At 33.2% G+C, this 24,734-nt stretch overlaps 1 protein-coding gene across 2 annotated transcripts in view; it reads left to right on the top strand.

The window, feature by feature from the left end:
- LOC126831735 (adenylate cyclase type 5) overlaps positions 1 to 22,880 on the top strand; it is a 47,966-nt gene extending 25,086 nt beyond the window's left edge. For both annotated transcript variants that reach the window (XM_050562386.2, XM_050562385.2), the window contains exons 5-20: positions 6,438 to 6,677; positions 7,296 to 7,454; positions 7,768 to 7,912; positions 10,154 to 10,275; positions 10,780 to 10,933; positions 11,695 to 11,792; positions 12,218 to 12,302; positions 12,887 to 13,003; positions 13,699 to 13,857; positions 14,543 to 14,718; positions 15,130 to 15,271; positions 15,633 to 15,746; positions 16,134 to 16,280; positions 17,117 to 17,318; positions 18,014 to 18,138; positions 18,691 to 22,880. In XM_050562386.2, the coding sequence (XP_050418343.2) occupies positions 6,438 to 6,677; positions 7,296 to 7,454; positions 7,768 to 7,912; positions 10,154 to 10,275; positions 10,780 to 10,933; positions 11,695 to 11,792; positions 12,218 to 12,302; positions 12,887 to 13,003; positions 13,699 to 13,857; positions 14,543 to 14,718; positions 15,130 to 15,271; positions 15,633 to 15,746; positions 16,134 to 16,280; positions 17,117 to 17,318; positions 18,014 to 18,138; positions 18,691 to 18,813 (2,308 nt within the window). In that variant the 3' untranslated portion in view covers positions 18,814 to 22,880. The remainder of the gene's footprint in view (positions 1 to 6,437; positions 6,678 to 7,295; positions 7,455 to 7,767; positions 7,913 to 10,153; positions 10,276 to 10,779; positions 10,934 to 11,694; positions 11,793 to 12,217; positions 12,303 to 12,886; positions 13,004 to 13,698; positions 13,858 to 14,542; positions 14,719 to 15,129; positions 15,272 to 15,632; positions 15,747 to 16,133; positions 16,281 to 17,116; positions 17,319 to 18,013; positions 18,139 to 18,690) is intronic.
- Positions 22,881 to 24,734: the final 1,854 nt, after the last annotated feature.

Genomic DNA, 24,734 nt, shown 5'->3' on the forward strand with positions numbered 1-24,734 from the left:
GCCCTTGATTGTAGGAAAAATCACTTTCTTGTTAGCTTGTTCTCTATCCATCTCTCGAAAATGTGGGCGTATCCTGCCTGGCAGCCGCTGGGTTAATTGTTACTGGGAGAAGATACATTATTTCGCTTGAACAGTCAAATAGTGGGTGTAGGTTTTGACAAGAATTTCAATAAAAAGTCATTTGATTTGTTATGATTGCTTAGCAACAATAATAATGTTACAAAGATAAAAGAAATAATAGTAGTTTCAGCCAGATTAATCACATGACTCATTGATTGACATTGATAATGTCATTTACAGGTTTATTTGTTTCGTACTAACACCTTCATCATTTTAAGTAATGGAAAAACTTTTCAGTTAAAGATGAAATTAAGCAATTAAAAATGATATATCTAGACAAAACAACAAAAATTAATACAGTGTGCTGGGTTTTTTGGGGGGAGAATAAAGACTTTAATGTTGGTTAAAGGGGCATTATGTGAGATTTAGATAAATAGCTGGCCTTTCTCTATATATGTTTTAAAAATAGATAATGCAAAATTAATATATTGAAATTTTCATTCAAATTACTTTATTTTGAGCGAAGTTATCAGTGGTTGTAGTTTTAACAAGATGTGTGCATTGATCTTAACCACTGTACTAGTCATTCAAGTCTTAACCTCACTTCTCCATTTTTAAATCAAATCATTAAATGGCTGAACCATTCTAATCTACTTAAAATCAGAGCCATCCGATGGCATGAAGAGTTGATGGTCTTGTCATGATAATAAATGTCTAATCAATAATTTATATAACATTTAAGGCCCAAAGAAAGACCTGCATTAGGCAGATTTGGCTCTTACATATAATGCATGTTTAACTACATGTGTGGGTAGAATACAAAAAATTAATAAACTGTTTATTGCTTTATCCATTATCATTAATTATACTAATACTGTAACTGTAAGCTAACAGCTATAGTAATAAAACAGAGAGATAATGGGGTGAAATGGGTGAGAAGGATACTGATACTAAAAACAACTTACAAGTACTGGGTTGATGCTTATTCAGATTTGTTGTATGGATCCATAGAAATTGTGCATGCACAGGTTCTTGGGGCAAATTTAGACAAATTTACTTCTCTTGAATAACTTCGAACATGGTACTTCTGATGAAGTGAAATAATGTTGATCAGGCCTGTAAACTATGTTTAGCCTTTCTCCTAAACTTTTTAATTTCACCAATTTTTGGTAAGTAAATTTCCATGATGCAAGTTATTTTTTTTTAGATTTGATAAAGTATAGTTGCCTGACCCATTAGGCAAATCTGTCTGGTGCTACATATTTAGACATTTCTTACCAGTGTATTCTAGTCAAATTTGGTAGATCTGATGCTTGGGAAATGTTTATTCAAAAGGAAATTTACCGCCATGGAGGAGGTAGTGTATCGAATATAAAAAAAAAATTTTTTTTTAAAAAAATGGGCAAATCTAAACATTTTTGTACTTAATGGATTTAAAACAAATTTGGTATCCTATGTGCTTAGGTAATTTTTATTCAAATTTGTTAAAATATTATTGCTTTGCTCATAAGGACAGGGTAGGGGGCACCTTTTGAAGGGGGAAATATACACATTTATGAGTTCCTAAATGTGTTCCTAAATCTGTAAATCACTCAATCGAGTGTATAAAAGAAATTAATGTGTGCACAGTATTTATACCATATAAGGAAAATATTCTGTTGGCTGCATGACACACTTTTAATGCAATTACAGTTTTATTAGGCATGTGAGATAAATTGTGTCAAATGTATCTTGAAACAGTTTCAATAAATACATTTGTACAAATATTTGCGTGAATACTATTGTGTCACAAATAAAATTTGAATACCATAAGATATTTGCTATTAGAGGAAATATTAGTGGTTAATAACTTATCGACAAGTCTTATTTCCAAATCTGTAATTTTTCAGATTGCATTTTATCTCAACAACTATAACTAAAGCATTTAAACAATTTTCACAAATTATCAGGTGTAGGGTAGAAACTGAATAAAACAGATTATAATTAAATGACATTAAACACGCCTCTTTGCCCTTTAATAAAAGTTTTTGATGACTCCATTACAGTTCTTGGGGTGACTCAATTACAGATCTTGGAGTACAATTTTTATGTTTTTCTAACTCATTATCAGTTTAATAACAGCAACAATCTGATGTTTCTGTTAGGATGACCATGAAAGAAAGTTTAATAATTAAGCACCATAACGTTGGTAACGATAAACACTATCAATATTGTTATTGATAAAATCCCAGGTGAACATAATCATATTGTATTTTCTTCTTTCGAACATCAACAATTAATCAGAAATGAATCAGATAGTTCACATAATACTAACCATGGCTCACAATAATGACATTTAATGTATTAAAAAGCTAATTGTTGTGATATGGAGCAGAGGCATATACTAGGATGATGTATTTAATGGGAATGGGAATTGGACCCTTCCCAATGGGGCATGGGTTATTAAATTGTGGGTTTGGGGGTGGGGGGTGCTTTTACCAAGCAGGCCAAATTTAACTGACTTAACTAATCAAAACATTAATAGAACACAATTTTTATGGGAAACAATCACTGGTTTATTCTAAAAGCACGACGTTTCGACAAGTATCCTCTTATCGTTATCTAAAGATTATAATCAAAACATATCAATTTATAGAATTAAGATAAAAAAAAATTTAAAATGTCAGATGCTTTTTTTTATAACTTATGCGATTATAAATCAATTACAAAGTTGCTTTCTTTGGTAGGTTTCATTTAAAACCAAAATTCATTTCACATGGTAAAAAATTTACATTAATGAACTAAACAATTATTTCCTATCTACCCGTAGTAGAAAAGATAAAAGATTAGTTGAGCTTAGCATTGAATTCATTTGGAAATTATATTTTGATTGGAAATAATATTGAAATGATCTCATAACTGAATATGGAATACACTTAGGTTTTAGTCAACCACACCCTGTAAATTTTTATTGATTTGAAATGCATAAGTTAAGTAAACAGGTCTATTTTCAACAATTTTCAAAAACTATAATTTATGGAGTTCCTGTTCTTGACCCTTTAAAAAACCCTGTGGGTGCTCATGATGCTACATTTACAGTTATCATTTAATTGCTATTAAATTTACACACAGCGTTTATGTTCATGAGATGAAGAATATTTTTCATATATAAACGATTTCCGATGATTGCTTTTGGAATATTTTTCTTGACCACTTTGAAATATTTTATTGGCCCTCTAGAGATTATTGTCTTTTTAAGTATCTACAAAAGAATCAAATTGTGACAACTTTATGGCATGCCTGCACGATTTAACTGCTGAGTGCATATGTTTCTTTACATTTTATCATTTCTTTGACATTTTGTCAGTAAAAATGAATAATAAGTTGTAAAAATACTCTGAAAGAGTGAAATATCCCAAGTTATAATCAAAAATCATGCATATAAAGATTTGTCAAATAGAATTAAGTACATGTATAAACATTTGTAACTTATTTCCATTTCCATTTCATTACACATGAAAAATGGCAATCATTTGACTAAAGCCAATATTTGTGAAATGTGCATATTGAGTAATTTTATAGATGGACAAAATGATTTTGTGAAAAATGTTACATACTTCCTATCCTCAAACAAAAATAACCAGCAAATCCAGAATCGTTGAGGCATTAAGCTATAACTGTGATGAGCATTGTATCAGAGTATGTATTTTAATGCAAAACCAGGAGTATATCTAGAATTCCTTCTTTAAAATTTCAAAATTAAAAGCCTAAAGTCAGCCCATTTCTAAATTCAATTCATTCACTTGATTTGATATGCATTTAATGTTTATTGCTTCCTTCATGCCCGGATGGTATTGATCTTATACCCGGATGGTATTACTGTAAATAATAGCATATTGAAGTAAATATTTCGAGATGGTTATTTGTAAAAAGATCAATCTATACATTTATGGATACGGAAATCAGGGTATTGTGACATTGTTCAATGATAAAGAACTCATTTCCATATTAAACAGGCTAAACAATAATAAGACAAGGTCATTATAGAAAATAGTCGTTAAGTAAATTGATTTTTCTGTAGTCAGGACATGTAGCAGTGTATTAAATCTGCATTAAATTGATTATCATAGATTTTATAATTCTCATTTAATTATTTGTATGTGTAAAGTATAAACTTCACTTAATAGATTAAAGGATGGGCTGACAAAAATTTTATGTCTTTAGGAATATTTGGATAGATAGTCCTTTTCAATGGGAAAGGACTTATGCTATATTCTCTGTCTGTCTGTGGGGGGGTTGGATGGCTGAATGGTAAGCGTGCACGCGCTGTATCATAAAGTCTGTCATTGAGTCGACTGGCGTGGTTTCGAATTCACGGTTGTACGTGGCAAGGAGTAGGGTCGCCTGTCCAACCTCGTGGGTTTTCTCCGGGTCCTCCGGTTTCCTCCCACTGCTAAAGACCCCTACGCACAAGCAAATTATGTAAATAAAATTAAACCATATGTTAGTCCCGAAATGACCTAGTTTGTGTCGAGTGGACGTTAAACCCCATTTCTCTCTCTCTCTCTCTCTCTGTCTGTTGTCTGTTAACTATTATATATTTTCTATTAACTAATTGTCCTGAAGCATGCGATGTATTTCAATGAAATATGGTAGGTTTGTTGCATGGTTGGTACTTATTAAAATTTGTTCAAATAAAGTTGATATGCACTACAGGGGTGAGGTGGAGGTAGCTTAAAGCGCTAAATTAAGACTACTGTGTCTTGTCGCCCAGAAGGCGTCTCTATGGATTTCAACTACATGTAAAGATAGTATTTATGTTGTTTGGGTATTATTCAGACATGTTCAAAATAAAGTTGATCTTTCCAATTTGGGGGTTTTACAGTGTTACCAATATATCTAGTTGTGCTCATTTCTATATGGGGAAAAGACACCAGAAATACATATATTTAGACGTTTTTGGCAGGTATGTTGCATTGGCTGGAAGAAATGGGGAGCAAATTCAGGTTTGCTCCAATGAGTTGATAATGGGTGTGACATGTCTCTAAACATCATATATTCTTAAATCAAAGGATGAAAGTGTGTACATGTGTATTTTAATCTGAATTATTTATTATGAATAAATATAGCACACATAGATAAGAATAAAAATAGAAGACAATCTATTTATGGTATGCATTCCAAATATAGCTGATCTTAAATTAATACAAAGATTAGCTTATCTTATTTCTCAGTTCAGTTTTCATTTCATACAGTAGTGCATTGAGGGGTGTGGCAATTGTATTAGACACGCCCAGTAACTGACCATAATCAACACAATAATATCCCTTAAAATACAGATGTGACATCATCCTTTGATGTTGCCACACCATTATTTCAAATAATGTACCGGCAACTTGCCAATCATATATTATTTATACTATATGAAATATTGGACTCGTGTGACCTATTTCATTGAAAAGCATGTACAGTGTCTGTATTTTAAGTTGTTTAATATCTCGAGCTTAAGACATTGCGTAATATATTGAAACAACACTCGGGCAAACACCCGCAGTATCAGTGTATTACTTAATTTCTCCTCTCAAACATTAAACCACACTTAATTTAAGACATTAAACAGTTTTATGACCCACCATCTTCAGATATTCTGTATTGGACCTTAAAATTGAAATAAACAACAACAGCTACCTGATTAAAGTTCAGTATGACCAGCCAGTTCAACCATGTATTATAGACTTAGATGTAGTTTTGTTGATGTCAGTTTTGCGTAGATTTGTCTCTTCTTTTTAGTCTGATGGACAATTTTTAGATGAATGCAGAAGCTAAATCAGCCCTTTATAAAACTTTTGGTGTTTTAATGTATCAAATACATCAATAAGAAACCATTTGCAAAGTTTTGTATTTCTGGATCAAAGATATTTCATATAAACATTGATTGAAAGTTGAGTAAATTCTTAAGACATGTCTGAAAATGCTTTGTGAACTCGAGGCCAGTCATGCGAAATCATTCTGCAAATGATAAAATATATGGTATATATATGTTGAGGTTATCTGTATTTAGAGTGGGTTTGGATATTTTGGTAGCCTTAGCTAAACATCATCTGTTACTGATATGTATATGTATATGATATGCAAATGATAAAATATATGGTATATATATGTTGAGGTTATCTGTATTTAGAGTGGGTTTGGATATTTTGGTAGCCTTAGCTAAACATCATCTGTTACTGATATGTATATCATGTAACATGTCCATTACCACGATGACGGCCCAAGGAAATTGGTTGGTCCGAGGGTCGAGAACTACGCAGTCCACCGGCCCTGGGCCTGGCTCTGTATTTGATTATTATTAAGTATTTTTCAGTACCAATATATTCTTCTTTTGTGATTATTTTCAGTATTTTATTTGCTGATATTTGTGGTTTTACGATGTTATCATCCCAGTGTACAGCTCAGGAACTAGTTCAACTATTAAATGAATTATTTGCACGGTTTGATCGATTAGCTGCTGACAATCATTGTTTACGTATCAAAATTCTCGGAGATTGTTATTATTGTGTTAGTGGCCTGCCAGAAGCAAGATTTGACCATGCCCATTGCTGTGTTGAGATGGGGCTTGACATGATAGATGCAATATCGTAAGTTTTATTTTGTTTCTTTAAAGGTGTAAAGGTTTTTTTACAGTTTTGGAAGAAATAATCCTTCTATGAACCAAATTTATAGAACCAAACTAAAACTAAAGGATGACAATGTTGAATGAAAGTTAGAAAATTCCTCAGGGACCCAGTTCAAGCATTTCTGATGGAGTCGTCTTTTCTTGTGTGCTTTAGATTGTAAGGTTTGTCATTTAGTCAGATTACATGGTTTTGAATTTGATACCAAGCTGGTGTGTTAGGAGTAGAGTCGCCTACCCAACCTCGTTCATTCTCTCTGGGTCCCCCAGTTTCCTGCCAATGACCCTTAGAATCATTGCCAAAAAATGTGTGTTATGTGTGTTAAACCCACTCTCTCTCATTGACACCACAAAGCTTTCAATATGGCACTGACCGGAGTGAATAAGTCAAATTTATTCATTTTGTACTCCAAGATAACTGTTAATTGTGTATTTACTTTTTCCAATAGACAACTGCTACTTCTTGTAGCCTGAGTGATGTCACAAACGCATTATTTAATTTTGGATGACATGTAAACTGTTGTATATATATGTTGCCTAAGTAAAGTCATAATATCATTTATGACTTGTTTATTTTCTTCAGGTTAGTACGAGATGTTACTAGAGTAAATGTTAACATGAGAGTGGGTATTCATTCCGGTCGTGTTCACTGTGGTGTTCTGGGATTAAGAAAATGGCAGTTTGACGTCTGGTCAAATGATGTAACTTTGGCAAACAAAATGGAGGCCGGTGGATTACCAGGGTAGGTTATATTCAAATGTTGTTTTTAAATAAATTAGGAGCCAAGGTTATCAAATTTGTCTTCTTAATTCAAGGTGCGCTCCTATTTAAATCATATATTAATGGTAGTAACGTTGAAATGCACAATTCACGAAAGTACATTTCACATTACATAAAACAATCCAAAGAAATCAGATGATATTGTATACATATATGAGTTACAAATTAGAAAAATTCTCTTTAAAAATCCTTTATCAAAATGTCACTATCCATATATTATTTCATTTTATTAACATATCTGAATATTTATTATGTTATTTGGGGTTTTTTTTCAGACGAGTTCATATAACAGAAGAAACATTAAGTTATTTACAGGGAGATTATGAGGTCGAACCTGGTAATTCGTGGGAGAGAAGTACATATCTACGAGCACATGGCATAGTTACATATCTCATCAAACCTCATGATACTCCAAATAAGGTAAAATTTGATTATTTTAATTTATTAAAATAGAACTTTTTTCATCTGTTTCCCCTTGTCAGTGGTGCAGGACGGAGGGCCTGACAAGGACAGCTGTCTAGTCGTTCAGATGGGATGAAAAACCGAGGTCCCGTTTGAACACATTGGTGTGCACATAAAAGATCCCTTGGAATTCCAGTTGGCATTTGATATAAGAGTAGGCCAGGAAAAATTGACGTCTTCATTAGCCCAATTTTCATCTGCTTAAAAAATTTAAACACTGGAGAAATTCTAACTCCTTTGTGTATAAATTTCCCCTACACATTTTATTTCATGCTTACTATACTTTAACCCAGAGGTTCTCAACCTTTTTTTACCAACGGCACACCTTGGAACACGCAAAAAAATAGCGGCACACCTGACATAATATAAATGAAATATATTTGAATTTTGCAAAATAAAAACATGTCAAGTCATAGACAACATACAACCGTAGACACAGACTAGTCATATACACATAGAACGTCTCAAACTAAATAAAGAAAAACACAGCTATGAACTTGCTTTATTGCAGTGTTTCGAATTTCATCAGTCAAATAGTTTGCTTCTTTAGTGAGAAATTTTCTTGTTGTGCCGTTCAAAATTTTGCGGCATATTGGTTGAGAATCACTGCTTTAACCTATGAAATTAGCTTTTCATCCACATGAAACCCAACTTCCAAATGAAATCAACTTTTAACTTATCTTCCACATGAAATCAACTTTTCTTCTGCTGTGATATATTTTCATCCAACAATTATTTTCTTCATTAATAGTTTATTGCATAAATTATAACACTATTGTTTTCGGATCATCCAAGGATTAACATCTCGTATCAGTTTTAATCATCTACAAACAGATTTAGAACAACTACTAACAACATAATCATTAGCATGGTAATCAGTATTGACGATATGTTATATCCTATTTTTGGACATTTTCATTAATATAATCAGATTTATTAACATAATACCTGAACCTAATTAGTATTTATAATCAAGTAATTAAGTATTAACCGTTTTTTACGGGTATGTTAGCTTTTTAGTTCCTTAAAGAGCCAATCTCTATTATAGTTTGGAGAATAAAACTGCTTAGTTTTGTGTTAAAAGCCCTTAAAATCCTCTACCATAGTAACTAACTCAATATATTTGTGATATGTTTTCAAACAACTTAAACCTGTCAGTCTTCATCTGGAAATGGAAACCGGTGTCCCAAGCTGCTATTATAGAAATAGCATGTAGGTGTGTACATGAAATTTACCTTTCGTTGTCAAGTACAGCACATGGATCATGTACTGTATAGACCTCTAAAGGAACAGAAATTAACCCAAAATTTAAAAGGGTTACGTGTCTGGATAAGTGGTTTGGGCTGAAATTTTGAAACAAGGTGAAAACACGATTCCTCTACAATGTATATTTTGACGCCTAAATTTCATATGTACACAGACTTTTATGTCTTGGACATAATCAAATAATGAAGTATTAAAGGAATATTTACTGGTATGTAATAGCTGTTTACTTCCCTAATATTTTAATGAAGTATTAATTGAATATTTATGTAATAGCTGTTTACACTGCAAGTAAATGAGTATTAACGAAATATAACCATCCATCAGGTCAATAACTCTTGAAGGGTTGGCCGAACTAGATCTCGGTATTAGTTTTAATACTTTTTATTATCTGTTTAAAGTACACTATTACTCAGGTGGGATGAAATCACTTTTTTTACCGCCCTCTCTCAACTTTGACTTTTGTATGGGCTATACTATATACCGGAAAACACCGAAAAACAACCGGAAAACTACCGGAAAACACCATGTTATACTGAATACCGGAAAACACCAGAAAAACACTAAATACCGAAAAACACACTAAATACCGGAAAACACCCTAAATAGGTAACTCGGAGCCTGGTCCTCTGGAAAACACCCGGAAAACCCTAACCCTAACCCTAACCCACTGCTGGTCCTATGGAAAACACCGGAAAAACCTAACCCTAACTCCCCGCAAAGAGGTGACCAGGCTCCGGGTTACCTATTTAGGGTGTTTTCCGCTATTTAGTGTGTTTTCCGCTATTTAGTGTTTTTACGGTGTATTCGGTATTCAATATAACATGGTGTTTTCCGGGAGTTTTCCGTGTTTTTCGGTTGTTTTCCGGTATATAGTATTGTCGCTTTTGTATGACAACCATTGTTTTCTCTTAACAAATTATTTGTATTTATCAGAAATTACGTCCATCAGTAGAAGTTACTGTTAATAATGGTGTTAATGGTGATAAAAGTCATATCAGTAAAGAGATGAAGACAATGGGATATGATATGAATCCTGATGCGGCTCTTCATAATAAGTAAGTCATGCTATATACAACTACATACTTATATTCATATAGTGTATAATCAATAATGTCATATATATAAGCTAAAACATTTATTGATGGAAATTTTATCGGTTCAACAATTCTACCATGACTTCTTTAATAGGCATTTAGTAATTAAACATATTAACACAAGGTACAATTTTATGGATGCATAATTACTGGTAATTACTATATAAAACAAGACTTTCCTCGACAAAACATAGCATAGTAATAAACTCAGTAACTGTGTATCTATAAAATTGTACCTTGTGTTAATTCTACATTTGTCGTAGGTGATAAGTGTTAATTAACCACATGATGTTTGTAAATACCAACCTACCATCTCTTTGGTAACAAGTTATATTTAAAAAGTGTTATTGAATTGAATCAAGTTATGTTTAAAATGTGTTAAAGAATTGAAAACCCATCTTTAACCATTTTATTGTTTGTGAATATTAAATTAATTTCTGTGATATTATGGTATTGTTATTATAGATTAGGGTTAGATAATTTAGAAGGCAAAAATCCAGAAGAAGAAGTAAATGAATACCTTGCTAGGGCTATAGATGCTAGGAGTATAGAAAGATTACGATCTGAACATGTTAAAGGTTTTTTTCTCACGTTCCTTAAAAAAGATCTTGAAGAAAAGGTAATTCATTAAAATAACTCCATGACCTTTTTGGCTGGTGTCGACTGTAATACACATATATAGTCAAAAGGCATAGAAAATTTTCACACGTAAATCCCCTTCACAGAGAATATATTGCAATAGGTATTTGTAATTGTCTCCCGCCGGTCTGTCTGTGTGTCCGTCCGTCCGTCTGTTTGTCTGTCTGTCCGCCACACTCTTTGGGACACAATAACTCTCCTTCTAATTGAGCTAGAATGTTCAAACTTAGTATAGGTGTTTATTTGGTCAATACCTTGATGGAGTTCGAAGATGAGCATTGTCTGCTTAGGGTAAGCACAGATAAGCAATGTGTCATCTATTTATTTTGGGATTTCGGCGGGGGGCATCAGCCTCACTGTTGGCTTGTTTGATACTGTAAATAAGCCTGGACATAAGGCACTTGTAACAGACTCATTCACGGACAAATTATCACACATCGTATATAGATATTGTAGTAAAGAAAATTGGCGATTTGTGTTTGACAAAGTCTGCGACAGGTGCCTTCCTAACTGTAGTACATCAATAAATTGTAAATACAGTGCAACAATAGCAAAGACATTGGGATAATACTTGAAATACAACTATTGAATTTATTAAATTGGGATAATACTTGAAATATAACTATTGAATTTATTAAATTATTAAATTGTTGTATTTCTGTATGTATATTAATTATATTTGTTTCATATTCATGGCTATTAAATGGAACAATTTTGAATTTCCCCATTTCTCTATTTCAGTATTGTAAAGTACGAGATGTTATGTTTGCCTCACATCTTTGCTGTGTTTGTTTAATTTATTTCTGTGTTTGTGCTGTTCAGTTAACCATTGTGCCTAGGTAAGTAAAGTTATAAGAATAGTTTATCAATCGGTAAATGTATTAAAGTCCGCTGTCTTATGAACAGCTGTGTCTGTTATGTAATACAAGTAACATATTTATAACATTAGTTAATTTGATTGGCCTAGGATTTACTAAAACATGGATAATATCTGATTTTTCCTGCTGAATATTAGAAAATTAAATGAATAAGAGAATGAGTTAAAATTGAAAATTACAGACATGATGATATCTACTGGCAGTTTTCTTACCAATTGGTAAGGTGATTCATGTTTTCAAAACCTTTTCTGATTCCTATTTTTTCTGTATGAAGTCTGTAAGTATTAGCACCTGAATGCTGCCCTGCATCCAGCAGAAGTGATTTATGTAGTTCGCAAGAGTGGAACATCATCTTAATGAGTTTTAATTTATTTATTTTATTTCAGTTCTATTCTTACTGCCACTTTATTTCCAGTTGGTGCCTTTTTGATACTATCTCTTTTACTGCTCATTTTATCAGAGTCTTTTTCAGTAAGTATTCTTTACTTAAAGCTCTTAATTTGGGGTGATACATATATTTCATACAGTTCAATTCAGAGAAAATTGAGAACCTTGTTTGATAAGACGAGTATATTATATGGACCAGGAATCAAGCACAACATCATCGCAGTGATATTGGTATTATGGTGTCATATCAAAATCGAAGCTTGTGAATCAATGCACAAGTCTGTGCATCATTGTATAAGTCTGTGAATCATTGCACAAGTCTGTGAATCTTTGTGCAAGTTTGTGAATGAAAGAAACAGGCAAATTTCATATCCATCCTACTTGAATTGGTGGAGCTATAGGCTTTTGTCGAAGAGTGTCATCCCCAAGAAGAAGGAGAACAAGATGAATAGCACTTTTGTACTAGTTCGCTGGTTCAAAAATTATCCCCATTAAATTTTCTGAAATTGTTTTCTATGAAATTTTACTGACTGCAGTGAAACTCCTTAATTATACACCAATGGAACAAATATTTCTTCACTGTGTGTAGAATTTTGTGAATACCTCAAAAAAAGTCATCGTCTAATCATAAGTCATTAAATTTATGTTCTTTGTTTCATTTCTTTCAGTGTACTCCAAAGGGTTTGCGAATTGTTGCCAGAAAATTAGCTTTAAATCGTTGGTTAAATCAGTTGGTAGCGATTATCTCCATAGCAACAGTTTATGTTGCTGCTTTTGCATCTATGGTAAGTTATAATATCATTGATTTTGTGGATGATATTGTTCACCAAAATTTTGCAAACACGCTAAAATGAACATTCACATTTATCCCCAAGATCCAAGTTAGAACTTGGAATATCTCAGGTACTACTGATATGAGAAACAAAATTTAATGATTAATGAGAAATATTTGAATTTTCTTTAAAAGGTTTGGGATTATAATGTGCTGTGTTGAGGTTATGGGGATTCTAGTTGCTATTCTCGTGGATTATTTTACTTTAAGGAACATTTCCAGTCCTTATCCCTTTTTTCCTACAGCCATGTGTTGGTATATTACCTATCGTCCCCTGTGTAGTTAACATTAGTTAGGTTGAGATACCTATTAATTTTTGTTGATTTCTGGCAATAATGTCTTGAGTTATTGTCCTTGATCACATGTAGAATCCTGTGAATACACCCATATAAATCTTTTGCATATTTTCACTTAAGGATTCACAACCTTGGACAGCTTGGATAACATAGCTGCTTTAGGCATGTTTTGTTCCTGGTAACCTATTTTTTCTGTGATTTACTCTCTAAATAAACTTAAGGTTAAAGCTTCAGGCATGGGAGGTAAATCACTAATGATACTATGTCAAACTTATTAATCATCATAATAATGAAGTGTCATGCTATAGCCCATCCGTAACAATCAATTATTATGTTTTGTTTATTTGAACAGTTTATATTAATTGTTCCTGATATCTGGAGCTGTGTTCAGACCTATTACAACCTCACAGAAACTTCCAAGAATCTCTCTTTATTGAGTCAAACTATCTTCTTAGATGAAAAAGGGTTAACAAAATGTGATAACTCTGGACCTACTTCTGTCTTTCCTCAGGTAAATAGATTTGTATAATACATTTATATTATATTCCCTGGTCATTGTGTATACTTTAGACAGGCCCAAGGAGGGTGGCGGGGGGAGCTAGTACATTGCTCCACGGAACTAACACATGGTTCAATTTCGTTTTAACCAGAAGAAACTGGAGGACCCGGAAAAAACGCACGAGGCTGGACAGGTGACCATACTTCTTGTCACGTACAATCGGGGCATCAAAACCCAGCACTTGACTCAATGACAGACCTGATCCAACGGCCTCAATACCCCCACCCCTCAACCCCCTTAAAAACAGAACTGTAACCAAGATCTATAAATTAAATTAAACTTTGGCGATGTTGTCATTAGACTGCAAGCTAGAGAGTCTGTGATTAAAATCATATTAATGGAGACATTTACACGAGGCTGGACAGGTGACCATACTTCTTGTCACGTACAATCGGGGCATCAAAACCCAGCACTTGACTCAATGACAGACCTGATCCAACAGCCTCAATACCCCCACCCCTCAACCCCCTTAAAAACAGAACTGTAACCAAGATCTATAAATTAAATTAAACTTTGGCGATGTTGTCATTAGACTGCAAGCTAGAGAGTCTGTGATTAAAATCATATTAATGGAGACATTTACACCCAAGTAAATTAAGGACATTTGTTGAGTTTTTCCTCTGTTTTTATATTTCAGTATTTTACATTATGTGTGAGTTTGGCGTTAATAAGTTCAGCTGTATTTTTACAGACTAGTTCTGTTGTTAAGATGGTTTTATTAATTTCGTTGACATCTATTTATTTACTGATTGTACAACTACTTTATACAGATCTATTTGATAATCATGACCTCTTACTACAAGCAAACATATGGTAAGTTGTTTTAACCTTTTAAAGCCACAATAATCTGTATCATTTACATCCCACAAGTAAAATTTTAAAATATTAATGGTTCTAACTTGTTATTATGAAGTAAGAACATCCATGTATTAAAAAGTCTTCCTGAAAAATGGACTGACTTATTACTATAATTGTGGAAGACACAAAAGATGACCGTGTGAAATGAATAGAAAGATTTAATAAAACCACTGCTTGTCATTTGCATTTGTCAGACAATATCTCATTTTTCACAGCTTGTACTCAGATTGAATATTAAAAATTTAATTAAAGAAAATAGACTGGTTACACTTTTCAAATTTGTAGCAAAATTCTTTTATCTTTTATTATAAGCTAAAATAAATATGGATATGAAATTGAAAGAAAAATTTTTTTGTTGATTTACAGGAGTGAAGTCCCAGATGCTTCATTTAGTGTAGCCTTGAAATGGGAGACTATTATTGTTTTGGTAATATTTGCAATAGTGCTTTTTGTACATGCTCAACAAGTAGAATCTACTGCTAGATTAGATTTTCTATGGAAGATACAGGTTTGTTTTTTGTTTTTTTTAGTTTTTAATGATTTAAGGCAGACTTTGCGGACTAAGTATTGAAAGTTTTCATGGCATATCACAGTAATATCCAAAATGGATGTGTCAAGAAGATAAAGTTCCCCTGGGTTTGCCTGCGTTCTCATTAGAGTGTATATAAGGAACTCTAGACAGTAGGAATTTGATGAAGAATGGGCAAAAATGTTGCTGTCTGGGCAAAATGTCACTTATAACACACTGCATGCCGATCTTACATTGCCAATTTGCTAGCAAATTAAGACAATAAAGATATACACACTGATGTGTTAGTGCTGTTGAAATGATATTGTATCAGTTAAGAAGTTTGTATTATATATTTCAGGCTACAGAAGAGAAAGAAGAAATGGAGAGTTTACGTGCCTATAATCTGAGACTTGTAGCTAATATCTTACCTTTAGCTGTTGCTGAACATTTTCTTAAAAGTAAAAAAGATGAGGTAAATAATTTAAAAGACAACAGACAATAATTGACTGTAACAGCCATGTTGTAATTGTTCCTCTCTGATTCTAATTAAAGTAATGATGTGTGATTTGCATTTTTTGGAGAATATTAATATTTTCACAAGGTATTGTATTTGATCCTCACCTAGGGCAAGATGTTTTTTGTCTGTGATATCACCCTCAATGAGCAATAGTAGTAACATAAAATAGCATCCAAGTAAAATTTTATGACCTATCTCATGGTCATCTGTCTGTTGGCAACCGTGTAAGATTTTGATGTAGATTCATCCATTGTCTGAATGGTGTATATACCATAAGAATAATATATAACTACTGGTATTTTTGTATCATGCGACATATGAAATGATTTTGTGTATTTTCAGGATTTATATTATAAAGATTGTGAGAATGCTTGTGTTATGTTCGCCTCTATAACAAATTTCTTTGAGTTTTATATGGAACTAGAAGCGAATAATGAAGGGGTTGAATGTCTGAGATTACTTAATGAAATTATCGCAGATTTTGATGAAGTAGGTCTTCTTCGATTTATTATATTGTAAAATTAAAAATATGTTTATAGTAGAAATTCATTTTAAACAAGTTTATGTTTCATATTTTGGTGATTTGGAGAGAAAAAATTCTACTCATGACACAACATAGAGTAAAATTTTTCTGTTATGGATAACACATCAAAATCCAATTCTAAACAATCACTCCATTTAACAATGATCGGTGACAAATGAAATGTGATTTAATATCCTCCTTTTTTCCACCAATCCGGCTTATGAAGACTGGCGTATGCCATGCATTTCCTACTATCCAGGTTTCTTTGCCAGGTCCTCTACCATTGACAAGGGAAAATTACACTGAAAAATCCCAAGAAACTTTCTCGGATCAAACCTGGGTACCCAGGACAACCTAGTTAGTCAGCTAGCACTCAGCCACCATGCTCCCTAAATACTCATTAACAGTATGCTTACTATTATCTTGAGTCAACTGGCGGGGGTTTCGATTCCCTGGTTGTACGTGATAAGGGTTAGGGTCGCCTGTCCAACTGCCTGGGTTTTCTCCGGGTCCTCCAGTTTCCTCCCACTGCGAAAGACCCCTGTGCGCAAGCGAATTATTGAAATAAAATTGAACCATGTGTTAGTCCCGAAATGACCTAGTTTGTGTCGAGTGGGCGTTAAACCCTATTTCTCTCTCTCTCCCGCTTACTATTATCGAACACCTGATACAACATGTTATTTATTTGATTAGCTTTATACAACTAACAGTTTTGATACTCCTTCCCTCTATCCACAAATTTCCAACAACATGTCATTGAATGTCCTAATTAAATAGTTTCCCTATTTTTTTTAATACTTAGATTTTAGAACAAGAGAGATTTAGATGTGTAGAGAAGATTAAGACTATTGGCGAGACATATATGGCTGGATCAGGATTAACACCTCAGACTAATCATAGTGATATGAGACATGTTGTAGCGGTCGTAGATTATGCCTTCGCTTTAAAAGCTCAGTTAAAACATGTTAATGAACATTCCTTCAATCACTTTAAAATGAGAGTTGGTAAGTAAACTGGCTGTATCGTCAGTCATTTTAGCAGATTTAGGAAACTTTATTAAGGTCCACATCTAGGTTCTTTTGTCCCAAGAAAACTGTTGAAATGTGAAATATCTTATCCATTGAGAATAATGATATCCATGTTATATACAGTTCTATTCAAAATAATCACAATTTTATGTTTTCTATTACACTAACGTTTGAAATTAATGACAAGCTGGTGTTATCATTATGCACTTCAAAGTTGAGAGGATTTAAGAAGTTAAAGCTGCTTGTTAAAGTCTACCTGTAAATGACGTTATGTTGGTCCTAAGTTTAAAAAATTTGCTTATATTTTGGCTAGCTTTGAAGACAACCATATAATATTGTTGGTGTATAATAATTATTGTCAAACCTCTAGTGAAAAGGAGAAACGTTTGAATTATAGCCCCTGGTGTTTACTAAGAAAAAAAGGGAAAAACCCTTAAATGTTTTTTAAATGGTGTTATATATCCTTTGACTTGCATTACAATATACTAGGATGCTGTTTCCTAATCTCTTCACCGATTTTCTGTTCATTATTTAGTTATTATTTAGTTGAAATGAAATGGGGTTTAACACCTTACATTTCTGCACCGGCTGGGCTAATTAAGACAGATTATTTAGTTGTGTGTATATATATCAACAAGTAGTATAAGTAAATGACTATGTTTGTATTACAGGTATAAATGTAGGCCCTGTAGTGGCAGGTGTTATAGGTGCTAAAAAACCTCACTATGATATCTGGGGTAATACTGTCAATGTTGCTAGCCGTATGGATTGTACTGGGGTTCCAGACAAAATACAGGTTAGCAATAACATATTCTTTTTTAAGTTAGAAAGAGAGAAATGGGTTTAATGTCCATTTGATACAAACCAGGACATTTCGGGACTAACATATGGTTCAATTTTATTTCAATAATTCGCTTGCATGTTGGGGTCTTTAGCATTGGTAGAAAACAGGAGGACCCGTGGAAAACCCAGGAGGTTGGACAGGCTACCCTACTCCTTGTCACATACCACCAAGGAATCAAAACCACACCTGTTGACTCAATGACAGACTTCATGATAAAGCACGAAACACGCTAACCATTCGGCCATCCCCACTTGTACGTGATAAGGAATAGGGTCTCCTGTCTAACCTTGTGGGTTTTCTCCGGATCCTCTGTTTATCTCCTACTGCTAAAGACCCATATGCACAAATGGATTATTGAAATAAAATTGAACCATATGTTAATCCCGAAATGACCGAGATTGTGTCAAGTGGACGTTAAACTTAGTTCTCTATCTATCCAAAATTATGGCTGCAAATAATATAGTCACATCCATTATTTAAAATTATGTTGGGTTTGTTTTTCAGGTTACTCAAGAAATGTATAATATTTTATCATCTCGTGGATATATGTTAGAATGTCGTGGAATGGTTAAAGTGAAGGGAAAAGGAGATATGATAACATACTTTTTAATAGGAAAACCTTCGTAAAACATTCAGGATATAAGAAAACCTAATATAATGTGATAAAAGCTGGTGTCTGTAGGTCCTGTGGTCGATATTAAGAGCACAGTGTTCTTATGGGATGACATTCTTTTATAACTAAGTGTAGTGCTTGTAACAAGGGAAACATTGGTGGTCAATTCATCACTTGTATAAAATAAAAAGATGGCACAATCAACCGTTCAGCCGAAATCAGCTGTTCATGAACACAATTTGACCAAGCTTGGTGGAAACCACATGGTTCTTCTAGAGGTAGTTGAACTTGTTTTAGTGCAGTCAGCACTATTCTGCTTTTATGAATAATATCGTGATTGTACCAAAATGAACTAAGGAAAGTTTTAAATTTCATATGTAAACATGGTTGAAGGAAAAGGGAGATCATTTTCTTTTTATTATTTACAGTATGGAGAATATTCAGTAGAACTAGAACATTCCATAGTTATTGCATTTTTATACGCCCACATTTTCATGTGGACGTATATTGTCGTCGCCCCTGTCTGTCCGTCCGTCCACAATTGTTTGTGAACACTCTACAGGTCACAATTCTTATCCGATTTCAACGTAACTTGAAATATAAGTTTATCTCCCCAAGATTGCGGTTCCTTTCGATATTGGCATGTATAGGACCGTAACTTCATGAATTATGGCCCCTGATTGTACGAAAAATCACGTTTTTAGCTTGTGAACAGTGTAGAGGTCACAATTTTAAAAAAACGTTTGAATATATCACCGTTACACCCTAAGGATGGTTGAGTTTGAATTTCGTAAAAATCGAACCGAAACTGACGGACAAAATGGCCGCCCTTCGTTCGCAAATAGTGTCAAAATATTGTGTATCAAGGTTGTGGACCCTTTGGAGGTCACAATTGTCATCTAATTTTGATGAAATTTGAAATGCATGTTTATAACCCAAATATCTTGGTTCCTTTCTATTTTCGTGCATATCGAATCATAACTTCTCGAATTATGGCCCCTGATTTTACGAAAAAATCGCGTTTTTAGCTTGTCGTCCCTCTAGAGGTCACAATTATTATCCGATTTAAAAAAACGTTCGAATATATCACCGTTACACTGTAATTTTGTCTGAGGTTGAGTTTCTTGAAAATCGGACCAAAATTGCCAGACAAAATGGCCGCCCCTCGTGCGCAAATAGTGTAAACATCGGGTATATCAAATATCTGATGAAACTTGAAATGCAAGTTTATAACCCAAAGATCTTGGTTCCTTTCAATATGGGGGGTTGGATGGATGAATGGTTAGCGTGCGCGCGCTGTATCATAAAGTCTGTCATTGAGTCGACTGGCGTGGTTTCGAATCCCCGGTTGTACGTGACAAGGAGTAGGGTCGCCTGTCCAACCTCATGGGTTTTCTCCGGGTCCTCCGGTTTCTTCCCACTGCTAAAGACCCCTATGCGCAAGCGAATTATTGAAATAAAATTAAAACCATGTGTTAGTCCCAAAATGACCTAGTTTGTGTCGAGTGGACGTTAAACCTCATTTCTCTCTCTCTCTCTCGTTTCAATATTCGCGCATATCAGATCGTTACTTCCTGAATTATGACCTGTAGAGGTCACAATTTTTATCCGATTTAAAAAAACGTTTGAATATATCACCATTACACACTAAGATCTTGGTTCCTTATGATAATCGCGGATACCCGAACTTAACTTCCTAGATTATGGCCCCCGATTGTTCGAGAAAAAGCATTTTTAGCTTGCAGATTCTCTAGAGGTCACAATTTTTTTCCGATTTTAAAAACCGTTTAAATACATCACCATTCCACCATAATGAAGATTAAGTCGTATTTCAGGAAAATCGAAATGAAACTGCCCGACAAAATGGCTGCTCTTTGTATGCAAATTATGTAGAAGTGTGTAATACGAAGGTTGTGGACCCTCGAGAGATCACAATTTTTATCTGATTTTGATGAAACTTAAAATATATCTTTATATCCCAAAGATCTCAGTCCCTTTTGATATTTGCACATTTCGGGCCATAACTTTCTGGATTTTTGCACCTGATTGTACAAAAAATCGCGTTTGTTTTTAGCTTTTTCTCTATCCATCTCTTGCAAAATGTGGGCGTATCCTGCCTGGCAGACGCTGTTTTTTTTTTTTATTGAAATCTAATATGCATATTCTTTAATAAGGCATCTGCATGGATTAACCATTTGCAATTTAAATTTGACATTTATTAAAGTCACTGTGATGTGTAGTGTTTTAAAATATAAAATAATATTGTCCATATTTTTGTCCATTATATGAGGATGTCTTGCCGATGATTATATTGTGCAATATAAATTTATTGTGTTTTGTATAAAAGTGTTATTATTGTAGCTTTTAATTTAAACCAAAGTGTCTTGTATCATGGAATTTGCTCCATTTATTTCCTGCCGCCTCTGTTGAGCTTTTGGTGCCTACTGATGTATCTATTAAATTTTGTGACTTCCTATATTTATTAAGTTTATTTGACAATGACCGATAAATGAAATAATCTGCTAATAAACAGAATTCAATTTTTTAAAAATTATTTAATTGTTGCCAATACAATATTTTATCACATGAAGTTTGAAGTGAAATGAACAGGCTAATTTTCCAACAGAACTGTTGTGACAATAATGTGTAAATATATATAGCTGTGCTTTTTACGGCCCTAGTATAAATATACTGCTTTTATTTTAAGATTTATTACTGCTATAGTTTATTATTGTGATTGTTCTTCATCTTATCATGTTGTAAATTTATAAGATTCCTTTAATAGGTGGGGCCTACATGACTCAAGTCAGTAAGGTGTTAGCTCGCTAAACCAGGAGTTCTCAGGTTTGCTTCCAGTGTTTTCAGGGAAAGTTCTTCAGGATTATCCTGCATAGTTCCCCCTTGTCATTGGTGCAGGCTGAAGGGCCTGCCAAGGAACTGTCTAGTAGTTTGAATGGGACAAAAAGAGAGTTGGACACTGCATGGCATATTATAGCCTTCTTCATTAGCCCATTTGGTGCATTACTAAAACTAGGTGTGTATTGCTGTTCACCCTGTCAGTAACCAATTTTTGCGTGCAAGCAAAGATATTGAAATGTTTGCCGGAATTGTTAGCTTGTAAATACGTACTCGACTTAATATTAGATAATTTTTATAACTTATAGCTGTTACCTTTGCTTTAACATTTTTTTCTGAAAGCTTTATAAACAAGCGGACTTTATTTTTCGCATCCTTCAACAATACATGTATCTCATTTTTGCACAAACTACAATTAATGGATTATCCGTATTGACCCCCCAGATAATCGAGCGTCATTGGGTCTATATTATGTTAGCTTCCAACACTTGTTACACTTTCAAAATAGTTGATCATTTATATAATAGTCTAGTCAAATAAATTTTTATTGAGTATACAATATGATTTATTTTTATTGTAACATGATTAATTTTTATTCTAACATGATTTAATTTTATTGTAACATGACTTTTCTTTTGCTTTCATTTATGAAAATTTTATTAATTTGATATAGATCTGTATAAAATATTTACATAAATATATTTTTATTTTCATTTCAGTTTATGAGACATACATATTTTGATTATACATTGTGATATATTTATCAGATTCTGTCCATTTTCATTACATTACATGATAAACTTGACTATTCAAGACCTTTTGTAAACTAGTTCTATGCCAAAACGTAAATGAAAGGTAGCTATAACCTGTCGGTTCTATTATTCCCTGAAAAACAACTAACATAACGCAATTATAATTTCACTTAACAAGTGGATATTTCTTCAGACAGTTTTCTTGGGAATAGAATAAAGAGTTCTAAGAATGGCCTTCCACACTAATTATTAAGTTTCATTTATTGAAATATGAGTTTTGTCCTTTAAAGCTATCAATATATTATGTACTTCTAAGTAATAAAGCTAAATATGTGTTTTTCGCTGAAAACTAAATACAAATTGTCTTTATAAAAAGATTGTATATGGACAAAGTTATTTACTAAAATAATAAAAAAAGACAAATGTATACATATTTAAACCATACTGTTATATTTAGATGTATTTGACAAAAAGCTATTAAGTCTATGGGTTGTATAAAAAAATATATGTGAAATTTAGAGATTATTTCTAATACAACATGTATATACTGGTATTTACTAAACACTAAGAAAATCACAGCAGTTTGTGTGAAAAACTGTAGTGTTATAATGTGATATATAGTTACATATCATTTGTTATACTGATTCAGATTATATATGCCTATATTTGGTAACATTATTTATTCTAAACTTAGAATATTTATATAATATATATATATTTAAAAAAAACTATAGATGGTATATGTTGACATATTTGTTATGTATAATGCGTATATATACTAAATGTTATTGATAAATATTAAATCATATATATTTGTGTTGTTCATGTCGGATAATTACAACAAACTGTAAAGATTTATAGGAACTGAAACCCTATATTTTGAAGCCAGACTGGCTCAGTGAATTTTAAGACACTGGCTCGCTAACCAGGTCTCGGGTTTGCATCCTGTGTTGGCCGGAAAAATACATTGGGATTTTCCGGCGAGGTTTCCCCTTGTTAGTGTTGCCGAACAAAGGGTCTGGCATGAAAGAACATTGTCTAGTTGTTCAGAGGGGACAAAAACCTGAGATCCGGTGTACACATTGACATTATTGTAAAAGAACCCTTGACAGTTGGAATTTGTAATTAGATTAGGCCATAGCGCCGCTGTCCGAGTAAAATTTACCTCATAGCACACTTGTGGTGGACACCTGTCTTCATTATCCCAGTCGGCACAATATAGTAGGATGTTGAACCCGATTTCTTTTTTTTTTTGCCCCAATATTTCAGTTACATCAAGCACAAAACTTGTTGTCATGCTTCATACTGGAGGGCCAACAACAATTAATCTACAGAGAGAAAAATTAAGCTTATCAATTTAGAAGCTATTGTGGGCCAACTGTACTTTTTCCCAAAATAAAGACCCATTCCTACAGAAAGCTGTAGTCTCCCAAATCCCAAACTATAGGATACTACAGTAATTCGTCTTATACATAACTGTAGAAATTCCCACAGAAAGCTCTGTCGCAACCCATTTGGTAATAACGACACTTTTGGTAATAGTTACCAAATTCACTATTACAATTCTAGTAAAGACACTGTTACGCATTTGGTAATAGCAACGAGTTCATGTAAACTTTGTCAAAATATTTTAGGACATCCTTTTGTGTGCATGTCACTTTATCTAGCACATGTTCTCATAATCAAGCGTAGCTTACACTTAGTCTTGAAGCTGTTGTATTGTGGTGAATGTAAACAATGACGGTAAGACTACAGTAGTATGTAAACTGATTTTTGATTGGTTTGTAGAACTAGAATATACCTGTGTGGCTTATGAAATCATCAAGGGCAAATGATATGAATTCGTGAATGAACCCAGGGATTAGTGGATTAGAATTAAACGATACCACTGGGTAAAGTTATATTTTTCTTCCTATGTGATATCACCCTTTCTGATGCTGAAATAGTCAAAACTGTACATTAAAATATTCCCCCCTATAAAACACTGAAAGTCACAAAATTTCATTTTCATTTTATAATCAGAAATTGAGACAATTTGGTGATCATATTTTCAAATTTAGGTCCCTATCTGTCCACGGCCGGGTTCCTGCATCATATTGAAGGCTGAACAATAAGAAAGTTATAGGTGGTCTGTTTCCTTTCATTAGTGACTTCAACCTGGAGTTGTTTCCCTTATTTGACGTCCGTAAAAAAAACAACATTTTTTGCTTACTGACATGAAGTCTAATAATATTTTGTTTTCTCGGCAGTAGATAAAAACTAAATAGAAAGACTTACAACTTTGTTAAGTTATTTAACACCCAGGGAAATTGGATTATATTCGGCTG

Source organism: Patella vulgata, chromosome 9, assembly GCF_932274485.2.
Source record: "Patella vulgata chromosome 9, xgPatVulg1.2, whole genome shotgun sequence".
NCBI lineage: Eukaryota > Metazoa > Mollusca > Gastropoda > Patellidae > Patella > Patella vulgata.